Genomic DNA, 13,146 nt, shown 5'->3' on the forward strand with positions numbered 1-13,146 from the left:
GCTAAGGTTGCAGCAGGTTTATGTACCATTGCCGACATGCTTCTAATGCTGAAATTACTTCGCTTCACCCATCCACCCATCCATCCCCTCCTCCTGTAGGGGTGCACAGGAAAGAGAACAGGGTTGTACCCCCTATTACCCCCTTCCCCATCATTTCAACATTTGGGGTGGGATATGGTGGGTCTAGATAGATCACTGGATAGAACTGTGATCCCGTAATCGAATCAACAATATACAAAATGGTAACATCTTTACGGACTAATGTCTCAGTTGCCGCATCCAGGTATGTCCCATTAGTAATGCAATCGATTCAATTACCGAATTCAAGTAATCGGATGTTTGGATTTTCGAAAATTTGAGCTTTGGATACTTGTAAAATCCACATTGCATGCACTGTTTAGTGTGCCATGTTCATCAGGATACTATCGCAGAGGAAACTTCCCCAAATTGTTTCAGCATTCCAAAATGTGTTCCATTACTGGGTACCACAATTGATTTGCACCCGTTTCGGTGGCACCCTCCAGGTATGGCTGTGATCACGCACCCCGAGAAGCTGCAAGCAGACGATTGGGTGACCGTGTCTGCAAGCAGGAGTGCTCAGGAGGGATCCTTAGTCCTAAACGATGGCTACAAAGTTACGGGCAGGTCGCCTGGTGCCGCCATGGGTGTGAACCTGAACATTCCCATGTACGTGGGTGGTGTCGATAAGGACAAGATCAAGGTGCACCCTGGTGCCGGGGTATCAAAGGGCTTTGATGGATGCATTTCGAGTGTAAGTGACTTCAAACAGCTGTGGTTGTCCCAGTAACATTGACTCCGAATGTCTGACTGTTGAGTAGTTCCGAGAGCCATTGAGCAATGCTTGTTGTACAGGGGAAACGTTTTCAAACACGAAAGGACAAACTTTTTGCTAATAATTAAAATTAAAGTAGTAAAACAAGGTATCGCTAATTGTTTCTGGACAATGTAGCTCTTCAGTCCTCATTGTGTGGCTCATTATTACAGCCTGAAGTTTTCGGGAAATATTTTTTCTAAATTCGGGGGGTAAAAATCTGGTAAATAGACATGTGCACTAAATTCATGTGAATTCAGGTGAAAAAACTGCCAGTACGCTAAATTCGGGGTGAAATCAGGCTCAGTTGCTCAAACTAACTGTAGTGGTTTGGTACAAACGGTGATCTAATTGAATTTTTCTGCCAAACATGTAAATTATTGCATTCCTACAGACATCCCAGTGAGGGCAATTTGCCGGGTAAAAATCGGGTTTCACCCTAAAGAGACAACCTTCGATTCGGGGTGCAAATTCGGGGAAGAATCGGGTAAAACCCTAAAACTTCAGGCTCTACTCATTATTACATTTTTGCCAAATCACCGCGAGCAATGGCTCAGAATATTGCCATTGGCAATGAAACTCCGAAATCATCATAAAAATAAAATTGTTGTTGTTCTTACTGATAGTATGGGTACAACGTAACATGTCTATACATGCTGTGGTTCCTTGTGTATTGTGTTCTACATATTGGTTCACGTTAGCTTGATGCAATATTACTATTATATGCTAAACTGTATTTGTGTGATTCCCTTCCTCATCAGATTGAAGTGAACAACCACAACGTAGACCTAATCCAGGCAGTGGTAGATGCATCGAACGTGGCAGACTGCGGCGGCACAACTCCATGTGCCAAGAGTCCTTGTCAGAACAATGCAATGTGCATCGAGAGGGGACCAGGTCCAAATGACTACGATTGCGTTTGTAAACGAGGCTATACAGGTAAACCTCAAATTCAGCATTCCATTATTGAATCAGTAAGTGCAAATCATGAGTAATTCGACTTGGATCAATGACAGGACTACGATGTGAACTGGAGGACGACTTCTGCTCCAAGACCAATCCGTGTCAGAATGGAGCTGCATGCATTAATGACGGCACTACGTACAGGTGCAACTGCCCAAAGGGTTTCAGGGGGCCTACCTGCGAATTCCGTAAGTTTGATTTGTAAGTTTGTTTGGCTGTTGAGTAGTTTGAGAGCCATTGAGCAATGCTTGTTGTACCGAGGGAACGTTTGCAAACACGAAAGGACAAACTTTTTGCTAATAATTAAAATTAAAGTAGCTATTATTAAATTAAAATTAACTATTGTAAGTTTGAAGAGTATTATGTAGTGCTTTAGCTGTTCATAGTGTGATGTGCTTTAAACGGAGCTGATGACCGAGAATAAGGAGGCTATGTTAGGTGGCATTGTTCATGAGCTTAGCTTATATCATGGGAAAACAAACTTGCTTGAATTAGCAAAGTTCAAAAACATCAGCAGTATTACAGATTGTAATTTAAATAACTAGAATGTTCTGGAGAAAATTTATATTGGTTAGCATGTAATTAAACAGCACAAGGAAGTTGCCTTTACACCAGCGAAAAATCTGTTGCAAAAATTTGACCATGTTTTGTGAACTTCTTCGAATTGGAACAATTCGTTCGGCGCTTCGCTGGCATTCGTTCGGCCAAGTTCAAACATTAGCCAAAGTGCGTGAGCTAGCTCTCTTTCATACGATGTTCACTACCTTTGACATCATCACAACGAGCCTTTGGAACTTCATGCAGGTACGCTCTTTGATGAGAGCGTAAAATTCAACGGCGATGGTTGGGTAACACTGAGTCGGGACCTCCTACCGCACGCTGCAAGCAACTCACCCGAAGTGATCAAGCTCAGCTTCTCCACAACAGAACGTAACGGCTTGCTTCTTTTCCAAGGCCAGCCAGTGGGCGTTTCTGCAAAGGGGCAGGATTACCTGTCTCTTGCTGTGGTCAATGGCCACTTGGAATTTAGGTTAGTTATATTTAGATAATTTATTTACATAAGTTTTCGGGTTTTATATTTTTCCAAATTCGGGGGGTAGAAATCCGGTCAATAAATCGATGTCGAAAATTCGTGCAAATTCAGGCAGAAAAATTACCATCAGACTGAGTTCGGGGAGAATAAACGTTCACTGTACCGTTTATCCAGAGTGCCAGAAGGAAGGGGCAGTCGCATATTTTGTGCGAAACTAGTACGTCGATGCCTTGAGGTGCCTAGCCTAGGAGCAGTTTTGCTGGTAGAATTCGGGTTTAACCCTGGATAGGTGAACCTCAATTCGGGGTGCAAATTTGGGGAAAAATCGGGTTTAACCCTAAAACACCAGGGTCTAGTTATATTGACGTCCGTGTATCATACCTCCATATAAAAGCTTTTAATTAAGGACTCCTAGCACAGCTCGTGAGATACTGTATTTTGCAGAATGCAGCGTGAAGACCTGCTTACGGATGAGTTTTTTAGATTCGTTTCTATCCCATTTATGACTGCCGTTGCCACTCTTACGTTCCAAAGCTCTCAATCCGCAGTTTATCACCCATGAACAGTGGCTATGTGCGCATGACAGTTCCGCGACACATGCATTCCTCACCTGATGGATCTACAAGGTGATCACTGATTGCCCGGCGAGAGTTGCTTGAACAAGTGGAAGCACAATACTGACTGTACTTGGAGCCGGAAGTTTTTGGGAAATATTTTTTTCCAAATTCGGGGAAGAATCGGGTTAAACCGTAATACTTCGGGCTCTAACTATACTTTGTAGCCTTAAACGTGTAAGTGACCACCGGGCCTGCGATCTGCTGGGTGCAACGTGGGAAATAACCAACATCGGCACGGCGTCGGCACAACGACGGCAAGATTGTAAATACCAGGACTCGCCTTCTCAGTGAGATACTTGTCACACCATATTGCAAATCGTGGTCTTTTTTTTATACTTTAAAGGACTCTCTCGAAAAAAGAAAATGACAGCAGTACTGGGGAGTCATTTGTTTTTGCTCTAAATTGACTAAATAAATAAATAAATAAATAAATGCCAGCTGATGTGTACCAAGCATGTTTGGGAGTGTTGACTTGTGTTTCAAATTGAATATTTCAGTTTTAGCTGGGCAGCAAACAGGCCTTACCCTGGTTAAAAGGATACATATAAACATACTACAAGTGCAAGTTGTTTTAGAGAGAAAAAAACCGCTTGTTACAGTGAGGTTCTCTTTTTTTCTTTCACAGCTACGAGATGGGAGGTGGACCAGCCCAGATCACGTCGGACCACAGGGTGGACGACGGGGAGTTGCATACGGTCGAGCTGAAGAGGTACAGTTGTGCAGTATGTGTGCTCCTCGCCGCATCCTTTTAAAAACTGCTTTCATTTTTTAGGACTGGCAAACGTGGCAGCCTGAGGCTAGACACGCATCCTGAAAAGGAGGGTGATTCTGGAGGCCTTTTGATAATGCTCAACACCAAGAGTGATATTTATATTGGTCAGTTTGGGAAGGATTTTTCACTATTTATTGCTGGTGTGTGCACTTAGCAGTGACACTGAGAATGTTGCAGGTGGAGCTCCCGACCCGCAGGAAATGACTGCTGGAAGACATGCTCAGGGATTCCGAGGATGCATCTTCAACGTGCAGATCAGAAAACCCGATGTCCTTAACTTATATACAGAATCTTTAGAGTCTGCCAATGCAGAGCAGTGTGATGAGTGAGTTCTGCTTGACTTCATGAATTGGTTTCCCCATGTTGCATGCAGTTACCGTGTATTCACACGAGCGACACACTCATGGAAGATTCCAGCGGAAGAAAAAGCGAAAACACTGCTTATAGAGCCGAAGTTCTGTACTGTGTTGTGTTGAGCATTCACACGATGTGGAAGACCGGGAGTGGCGTACAGCGTATTTAACAGACGACACTTTGCAGACGCCGCCGTCAGTCCTTTCCTGTCGTCTGCTACGGAATATCTTGTGGCTGTGGCGCAGGATATTCCCCGTGGTTAGCAGTGTACGTGAAGACACGACGCTTCAGCACTCGCGCTCGCGTGACAGCAGAAAGCTACGTTTTTTGCATCTTCCGCTTCTGGGGAAATGTCGCTTGTGTGAATACACGATTACTGACCATAAACAAAAAGGACATAAACTGCGGACACACTTTTCCATATTCCAAATGTGGAGAGCAAAAAGTACAGCAGACGAGAGACTTGGCATGAGACGGCAGACATGACCATGTCCGTGTCGTCTGCTGTGTTTTTTGTGCTCTCCACTTTTGGAATACGTTTCACTGGTAACAGCTAACGATCCTTTCAGTCAGTGTTGAACTGTACTGAACCGGAAATTCTGATTCAAAACATTCTTTTTCCAGGCATCCTGGCAGCGGAGATTTCAGCGTCTTCAACGCAATAAGCAACAAGTGACCTTCCTACCGGTAACAGAACTACAGTTGAGAAGGCCTTCAACGTCTCAACCGACTCTCTTATGTTCCTGGGGCTAGCACAATTTTGTTTTTCTTTCTTTTTCATACTTGCGTACGTAGGTAGGACTTGCCTTTCAGCATTACAGCACGCTGTCACCGAGCCTTGAAACAGAAATCAATCATGCACCCACATGTTTCAGCACATTTTTTTTGTTGTTTATCGCATTTCTTGATTATTTCTGTCTAGTCTTAAACAAGGTGACAGTGCTACCTGATACACATGCATTTCATTCGGGTCATTTGCACACGCTTTAAGACGGGTGTGCTCACACGCTGCTCATCTATGCATGAATTCTCCTTCGCGTTGTTGAACAAAATGCTGTGTGTCGTAAATCTGTTTGTTTAAAAAAAAATGCATTCGCCGTGTCGCTTCCAAAGTGTAGTTGGGGAGAGAACGTTCACAAGAACGCTTCGGACAGAGTGTGGGCTTGTTAAGGGACGTCCATACTAAAATCTAATAGATAAACTGGGTCGGAATATTCTCAAGTTCCTTTTTAGCAGTTAAAAGTGTGAGCCAAACGTGAAAAGCTTGATCGCAGTTGTGTACAAGTACTTCTAAATGGATGCGTTTCAAGTACTAGTTGTTACTCATTTTTATTCTACACCTATGCTGCATTTCACCTCTCTCTGTCCTAGTATTCTATCTCTGTTATTAACTGAACATAACTCAGTTATGTATGCACGTGAAGTAAAGTAACTGTAGCTAGAGAAACTCTGGCAGTTAACCGGTGGTACAAGTGACGTAACTTCCTTTCTCCACCAAGCTGTCGAATTTGGCAGAATGGACTACGCAGGTTATTTCGAAACTTCGTATTTGGGACCATTCCGGCCTAGTCTGTCGACCAGCCCTTTCTCATCCCAAATTAAATGGGAATTCGGGCTCCCATTAGTCCCGTCCTGCACAAACAAGGACACTGTCCCGGTTCACACCCGCTCGTGTGATTTTTTCTTTCTCTAACATAAAGACTGCGATGTGCCAAATTTATACCGCAAAAAAAATTGTTTCGTCTAAAGGCATGTAACACGATCCACTCCCATCCATTTGGAATTCACGATACACACACAAAACTCTTGACACTCATACATTATTCTGTTGTGAGCCATGTACATTGAAAGTCTTGACAGCACTGGTACTTGTGTAGAAGCGGAGAAGAGATTGCTTATTTATGAAGGTGGACTTTTGTACCCTTTTTATATAGAGCTGCTACGAAGAGTGAAGTCAAAGATAGGAGGCAGGATGTGCATTCTGTCTCGGTGTTGTGTTGTGTTTATGCAGACACTGCAATCGGACAAGCGCCGACTTTGCTGTAGAGTTTTTTTTTTTTAACTCAGTTGCAATAGTGACCCGGTGTTGACAAAAAGTTTCTGATGCAGGATCCTTGTTTGGTATGACTGGTGTGTAAATACACGTTCAAGGTGTTCAGCTGCGGTTGTGGCTCCACTGCCATTTTACATATAATTGTGCTGCCTCTAAAGATGCGGCAGAAAGAATCACCTCGGCTGCTTTTGATTTTTTAAATTTTTGTTTCTGCAAAAGCCTCTACATGAAAGACAATAAAAATGACATTTATTGTTGATGTGGTTAATTTTTTTGCGGTACACTAACTGTCTGAGCAGCGATGTTTGAAAGGCCAGGGGTCGTAGACTGAGCTAAAACGATATTGCAACCAACTTAGCGCAACAGTTGAACGGTATCGGTTGAAGAAACTGCACCGGCAGTGGGGTTTGAACCCACTTCCTGCATGCCTGTTCCACTACAATGTTAACACAACGTGGAACAGATACTTTTTCCTTCAACTGTAAACAACTGCAATGTGCCAGTGTCCAGACTGGTAATGTGTACCACAATTTCAGGAGCATCGAGACTTTAGGTGTGCGAAAGACAAAATTTGGGTCTAAAATAACAAACGAGCAATCTAAAATAAAAACTGAGAAAGCTGCTGATGACGGCCGACACTGCCCTAGCACGGCGTCTGCAAGTCGTCCTGCTTTTCTTTTCCTTCTCAGCTCACGTGCTGACTATACCCACTCTTCACGAGTCAGATGCTAGGGGAACAGGTTACATCACGCCTAGTTCCGCGTTTGCTGAAAAATGTTGAAAACTGCCAGACGAATATTTTCTTGGAAATTCGGCACATGCCGAAAATGACTACCTAATTTCCCGCATTTTTCCCCTCCAGGGCATCACATTTTCGTGTTCCCTTCACCTAGTTTCCAGGTGGAATGCTGGGAATACTGCCCTGTAGATCCTTTAGCTCGGGGAAAAAAAAAACTCGCACTGACATCGAGGCTCCGACAGATGAGACTTGTCCCGTTGCTTCTTGTTCATCGTTGTTTTCCTTCAATTTCCAAAAATGTCGTTCTCAAAAAAAAAAAAGAAGAAACCTCCCTTTGATCCCTGAGTGTAGGGAATCCAAGTAGTACACGTACAGCTCCAACGAAGGAAAGGAAATTGTTTGCGTTCTCAATGTCCTCGTCCCAAGCAGCACATCATCTTGGGCCAATATTGGGCCAAGATGTGCTGCTTGGTGTACTTAGCTGCCCTTCTTCCACGAGCCATTATAGCTGCTGATTTTTTGGCATCTATTTGATATAAACTTAAAATGTTTGCCGAAAATCTGAGAATTTGACGAAACACATAAATGGCGAAAAATACCTGCCGAATCTCCCAAGGAATAAATGCCAAAAACTTTGAACCCTACTCACCAGTAAAAAAGGCATTCTGTCAAACTTGCGATTATTACAACAAAACCGCTGTCGCTAAAAGGATGCTGATCAAGTCAAGTACTACTGGGAACAAGAATTTAAACCGTATGTAAGCCCTAATGTGCATGCTGCATTGTTTCCCCCTAATTTTCCTGCTCCGTTTCGACAAAGGCGTACAGAATGTGTCTGCAGAGATTGCTTTAAAGCAGCAGGGCGATGACATCTTGGATTGCTTAAAACCCTGGGCAGTTCATGAGGGTAATGAAATAGTTTTTGGAAATATCGGTTAACAAACAGCCTGTCCACAATATCCCTGTCATTGTTGACCCTGTGTACTGGGTAACACTTCTGCATCTGTTAGTAGTAGTTTGTTTTTTGTATAGCTGGCTTACAGCTTTACAGTTTCTACCACAGGGTTAGATCACCTGAGCAGAGCCTCTCTGATGATGCAGTACACACAGCTTTCACAACATTGAGGAAGCTTGCACTATCTCACAGTGCACGTAACATTGCTACTATTGTATTGTATTTTCATCTCAAAGTGCAATGCCGTTACAGAGACCATCCTTGATTAGTTCCTCTGCTTTGGCCTTTTTCGACAACTTGTTCGCCTTCCCTTGATATTTTCCGTGCTTCAGAAACCCTTTCCCTTCGATCATTTCACAAACTTTCGGTCCGTACTCTGCAACAACAACATCTGGACCTGAGAGCAAGAACTGCCCTACTCCTTTCTCATCACCTGTTGTCAGAAACAAAATAATTCCCTTGTCACCTACTTCATTGTCAAAGATTGTCATGAATTCGTTATCACCCTCTCGCCTATGATACGAATAGAACTTGGGCCTTGGTTCTAACAACTTGAAGATCTTTGCCTCCGCTACCGCGAGATCCCTGAGAGCTGACAGGGCGTTTTTGTTTGCCAACTTCAGCGACTGGCTGAGCTTCTCTGCCATCGCCGCGTGTTCTTCGGGGCCGCACTTCAGCAGAGTGGTCAGCTTTTTCTCCCTGTGAACTGCTCTTCCGAGATACTTTAAAACTCTCTCCCCGGCGACGAAAAAGAGGTTTGTCTTCCCCTGCTTGCCTTTCTCGGTGTACAATAACTTAATCACCTGTATGTGGCTGAGATTTGAAACGTGAGTTCCGCAGCATAAGTTTGAATCGACGCCTTCGATGGTGACGACTCTAATGGTATCACCTTCTCCATCGGGAATTTTCATTCTTGTGCGGACCCCGTTGAGTTCTTCGGAACCAGGTTCGTACAGCTTTACGTTAACCGGTACACACTGGCGTATCTTTTCGTTTACGATGAACTCTAGCTTACTGATGTCTTCCTGCTTTATTCCAGAAGGTGCATCCAATTCGATGGTGCTGACTTCGTCGCCGAGGTTCCACGACGTCGTGTGGAAGCTGAACTCATCTTCTGCAACCGCAGTTATGAGATGTTGCCCGGAGTGCTGTTGCATGTGATCATATCGACGATCCCAGTCCAGTTGAAGTTCGACGCTTTCACCAACCTCGAGCGGGGACGTTAGAAAATGAATTGCTTTTCCGTTGTTGCGAACAATGCGTAAAACGGGTATACCGTTAGCTGTACCACGATCGTCGGGTTGACCGCCGCCTTCGGGGAACAGGACTGTGTCCTCGAAGGTAACTTCATACCCGTTAAGGGTGTCCTTACGTCCGTCGACAACTTGCTTTAAGCTTCCCGTCTTGCATGATGTGACTGTTGTTTTGAGGCTTCGAATGTAGCTGTCTTTCTGGCACGCGAATATCATGATTTCACCGACTTGCTGTAGAAACAAACGAAACAAACAGCCGCCGCGAACGACGTGAGCGCCACCGGATATGCGTGTGTCCGCTGTGCGAATCCCAGCGACTTCCGCCTTCTGCTTGTGACCGGCAGACGGGCAAAAGCGAAATGCACAAATGAACTCGGAACTGTGTGAACACTGTGAAGTCAGTCGAGTTCAATGATCCATCAGGACGTTGAGAGCGTGTCCCACAATGAACGGCGATACGCAACCCGAAACGTATGGCCTCTGTTTTTGCGACGTTTGTTTTATTTAGAGATTATCTCAACTGTTATCGCAATTGAGAAGTGTATAGTTATCACAAGTTGTTGAAGCCCCTTTCGTGTTTTTCAGGGGTGTTTACCTTGACTATAATGCTACAACGCCTATGGCACACGAAGTACGCATTGCTGTATCCAATGCGATGGAAACAGCTTGGGGTAACCCCAGCAGCGCTCACAAAGCAGGTACATTTACCGTTTCAAGGCAGCCGTAACGAGCTGTAAACACTTCGTATTCATTTATAATTTTTTCTGCAGGTGTCGCTGCTCGTCAAATCATTGAAACTGCTCGAAAAAGTGTTTCCCAAATGATCTACGCAAAACCATCAGGTATTTATTCATAAGGCCACTTTCACCTCTATAATCTGTGCATTTTTCCATTCATCTCACATTTCGCCCTATAGAAATTATATTCACGTCCGGAGGCACTGAGGCAAGTCTCCTTGACCAAATAATGCATACTTCACATTCACAACTGACCTGTGGTTCCACTTCAGAGTAACAACATGACGATTCATTCAGCGATCCAACACTCCAAAGAGATGTCTCATAACCTAACTGGAGACCGGTGCCCTCATATCATTACCAGTAACATCGAACACGATTCTGTCATGCTACCATTAAAGAACTGGCAAAGAAAGGGACAGCTAGGTGTGTCAGTATGCACTGGCTTCGATTACGATAATCAGTTAACCATGTTTGCATTTCATTTCGTTTAGAACTGACCATCGTGCCAGTATCCAAATCAACTGGCAGCATCGTTGCTGAAGACGTAATTTCGCACATATTGCCAAACACGTGCCTCGTCACTGTAATGCTCGCAAACAACGAGACTGGAATCATACAGGTCGGTACGAAATGTCCTTGCCGAACGTCATTAAGCCGGTTAACATCCTGCCTCTGCTTTTCCTCTTTCTCGAATTAGCCAATAGAAGAGATTGGCCGTCTACTTCGGAAAGAAAACGCGAAACGGAAGAGCGCCGGACTTGCGGAGGTGTTGTTTCATACGGACGCTGCACAGGCGCTTGGAAAAATTGACGTGAACGTTTCGTCTCTTTGCGTGGACTACTTGACTATAGTCGGACATAAGGTCCCACCTCTTACCCTTCTATTTTCTGTAATTATTATTTATTCTAATTAATTAGTATTCATGTACATTTTTTAAAAATTCATTTACAGTTCTACGGACCACGCATTGGTGCCTTATACTTCCGAGACTCAAAGCCCCTGTATCCGATGTTCTTTGGAGGCGGGCAAGAAAGAGGCTATCGTCCCGGGTATGTAAACGCTACCATTTATGTATCATAGTGATCTAATTGCGTTAGTCTTGGATAAATTTCAGAACTGAAAACGTCTGCATGATTGCTGGGCTCGGGTGTGTAAGTATTCTCACAACTACCGTACTTTATTAGATACATCACTTTATGACGTGGCTTTTATTTTCAATTTTCTACGTATTCACATAGATGCATATTATCACCAGAATACTTTGACATCCACAAAGGATCTCAAATTTTGATCTTTACACAAAGCTATTGTGCCATAAATTTTTTTGGCATTTCTAGCTATTTATTTAGATCTCAATTTTTTTTAGCAAAAATTTCCTTTGAGCTTACGTGTCTCTTACAGGCAGCAGAACTAATTACGAAGAACATTGAAGAGTATCGTTCCACAATGAAAACAACACGAGATTATTTAGAGAAGAAGCTGCAGGTACAGGACCGCTATCATATCACGTGATATAACAGTGATTAATAGTTCTTTCTCGTTCTCAAGGAAGCCACGAGAGTCACCTTTAATCATCACAAAGGGGCTCATGTTCTTCCTAATACATGCAGCGTTGCATTTCGTGGCTTGAATGGTAATGCATATGTCATGTTATAAGCTACAACTTCTGGACCACATGAGCAGAATTAATGTTTTTGTACTTGTTTACTTAGGACATGAGATTCTTAGCCAAGTGAGAATACAGGCAAGCACAGGAGCAGCATGTCACAACTCTATGAAGTAAGACTGAATGCTTTTGGGGGAAGCGTTATCTATGAGACCATTACGGATTTGCCAGGATGTGGTCCTAGTACAGTTCTTGACAAAATCGTGCTTGCTAAATAGAAGTGCTTAACGAAGTACTTAGCTAGGTGATTAACGACAATTGGTGGTAAAAGCTTAAATAGCATGGGTTTTTTGCTGCGTGTTCGAATTACGTTATGGTGGCATGCAGTAATGCATCCAGGAAAATATATTTCAGAAGGGATTCAACGGAAACTTGACATGATGAAGAGGATTTCATCCTTGTTTTCCCTCTCCCAAATGCACTACTGAAGCAACAATTTGGGGGGGGGGGGAGGTTATAGTCACAGTGTTGCTGAAAATTGCACTGACTACAGTGTTCCTTATGTGTTCCTTTCCAAAGTCAACTTGTGTGTGTGCCCCACTTTTTGTCCCACGTCTCAGGGTTTCGCTATCGTGGACAACTTGTACAAGTCATCGCATGATCCCAAACAGACTGTTTGCTTTGCTAATCCTCTCTTCCTCGCTGTATATATCTCAGCAAACTCTCACAATGCTTTCAGACCATCACTAACCCTTTTGTGCTCTGGAGTACCCGAAGAAAATGCGCGAGGAACATTACGCTTGACCACGGGTAGGGAAACGTCATTCGCTGACATTGACTGGGCCATCAGAGAAATACAAGCTGCTGTGGAAAAGCTGTCCAGAATGAAAGGGCATTGTGCAGTAGCTAGCTATAGTACATCAGAAGAGCATATCTTGCTCTCTAGCAAATAAAACGTGGCGTGGAGTTCCGTTTTATGACTCTTGTCTGCCTCGTCGTTGAAACTAATTGATTGATTGATTAAATATCAATAGTTATCGACAGAAAGATTACTTATATATTGGGTTGGTGCATGTCAAATGTCCAGATGGTCAAATGTCCAGATGGTCGACACATGTACGCATAACAATAACAGAACCGTGCTGAGCGAACCAAATCAGTCCAGCGTCCAGGCACTCTAGCTTTCTAGCGTTGCTCTGAAGATTGAATTATAGTGCACTCATGGTAGC

General features: G+C 43.6%; 3 protein-coding genes across 20 annotated transcripts in view; 2 read left to right on the plus strand and 1 right to left on the minus strand.

Moving 5' to 3' along the window:
• LOC135369853 (basement membrane-specific heparan sulfate proteoglycan core protein-like) overlaps positions 1-6,883 on the plus strand; it is a 237,636-nt gene extending 230,753 nt beyond the window's left edge. For all 16 annotated transcript variants that reach the window (XM_064603410.1, XM_064603412.1, XM_064603420.1 and 13 more), the window contains 8 exons: positions 525-772; positions 1,594-1,771; positions 1,849-1,983; positions 2,600-2,825; positions 4,071-4,154; positions 4,218-4,321; positions 4,395-4,542; positions 5,196-6,883. In XM_064603410.1, coding sequence (XP_064459480.1) covers positions 525-772; positions 1,594-1,771; positions 1,849-1,983; positions 2,600-2,825; positions 4,071-4,154; positions 4,218-4,321; positions 4,395-4,542; positions 5,196-5,247 — 1,175 coding nt within the window. In that variant the 3' untranslated portion in view covers positions 5,248-6,883. The remainder of the gene's footprint in view (positions 1-524; positions 773-1,593; positions 1,772-1,848; positions 1,984-2,599; positions 2,826-4,070; positions 4,155-4,217; positions 4,322-4,394; positions 4,543-5,195) is intronic.
• A 1,624-nt stretch (positions 6,884-8,507) lies between these two features.
• On the minus strand, positions 8,508-9,970 carry LOC135369857 (alanyl-tRNA editing protein Aarsd1-B-like). The gene has a single exon (XM_064603433.1). The coding sequence runs from the start codon at positions 9,785-9,787 to the stop codon at positions 8,549-8,551; it is 1,239 nt and encodes a 412-aa protein (XP_064459503.1). The 5' UTR covers positions 9,788-9,970; the 3' UTR covers positions 8,508-8,548.
• Positions 9,888-12,894, plus strand: LOC135369856 (selenocysteine lyase-like). Of its 3 annotated transcripts, none has more exons than XM_064603430.1 (13): positions 9,888-10,042; positions 10,157-10,269; positions 10,342-10,413; positions 10,488-10,516; positions 10,581-10,734; positions 10,803-10,930; positions 11,009-11,200; positions 11,263-11,360; positions 11,426-11,462; positions 11,713-11,796; positions 11,860-11,944; positions 12,024-12,090; positions 12,657-12,894. In XM_064603430.1, exons 1-13 carry the CDS (start codon positions 10,017-10,019, stop codon positions 12,868-12,870), a joined length of 1,299 nt encoding a protein of 432 aa, XP_064459500.1. In that variant the 5' UTR covers positions 9,888-10,016; the 3' UTR covers positions 12,871-12,894. The 3 variants fall into 3 exon arrangements, with proteins under 3 accessions (XP_064459500.1, XP_064459502.1, XP_064459501.1); XM_064603432.1 differs by lacking the exon at positions 12,657-12,894 and adding an exon at positions 12,332-12,647 and having other exon boundaries at positions 9,889-10,042; XM_064603431.1 differs by having other exon boundaries at positions 9,890-10,042; positions 11,009-11,173.
• Positions 12,895-13,146: the final 252 nt, after the last annotated feature.

Source organism: Ornithodoros turicata, chromosome 10 (genome assembly GCF_037126465.1).
Source record: "Ornithodoros turicata isolate Travis chromosome 10, ASM3712646v1, whole genome shotgun sequence".
In the NCBI taxonomy this organism is placed as follows: Eukaryota; Metazoa; Arthropoda; class Arachnida; order Ixodida; family Argasidae; genus Ornithodoros; species Ornithodoros turicata.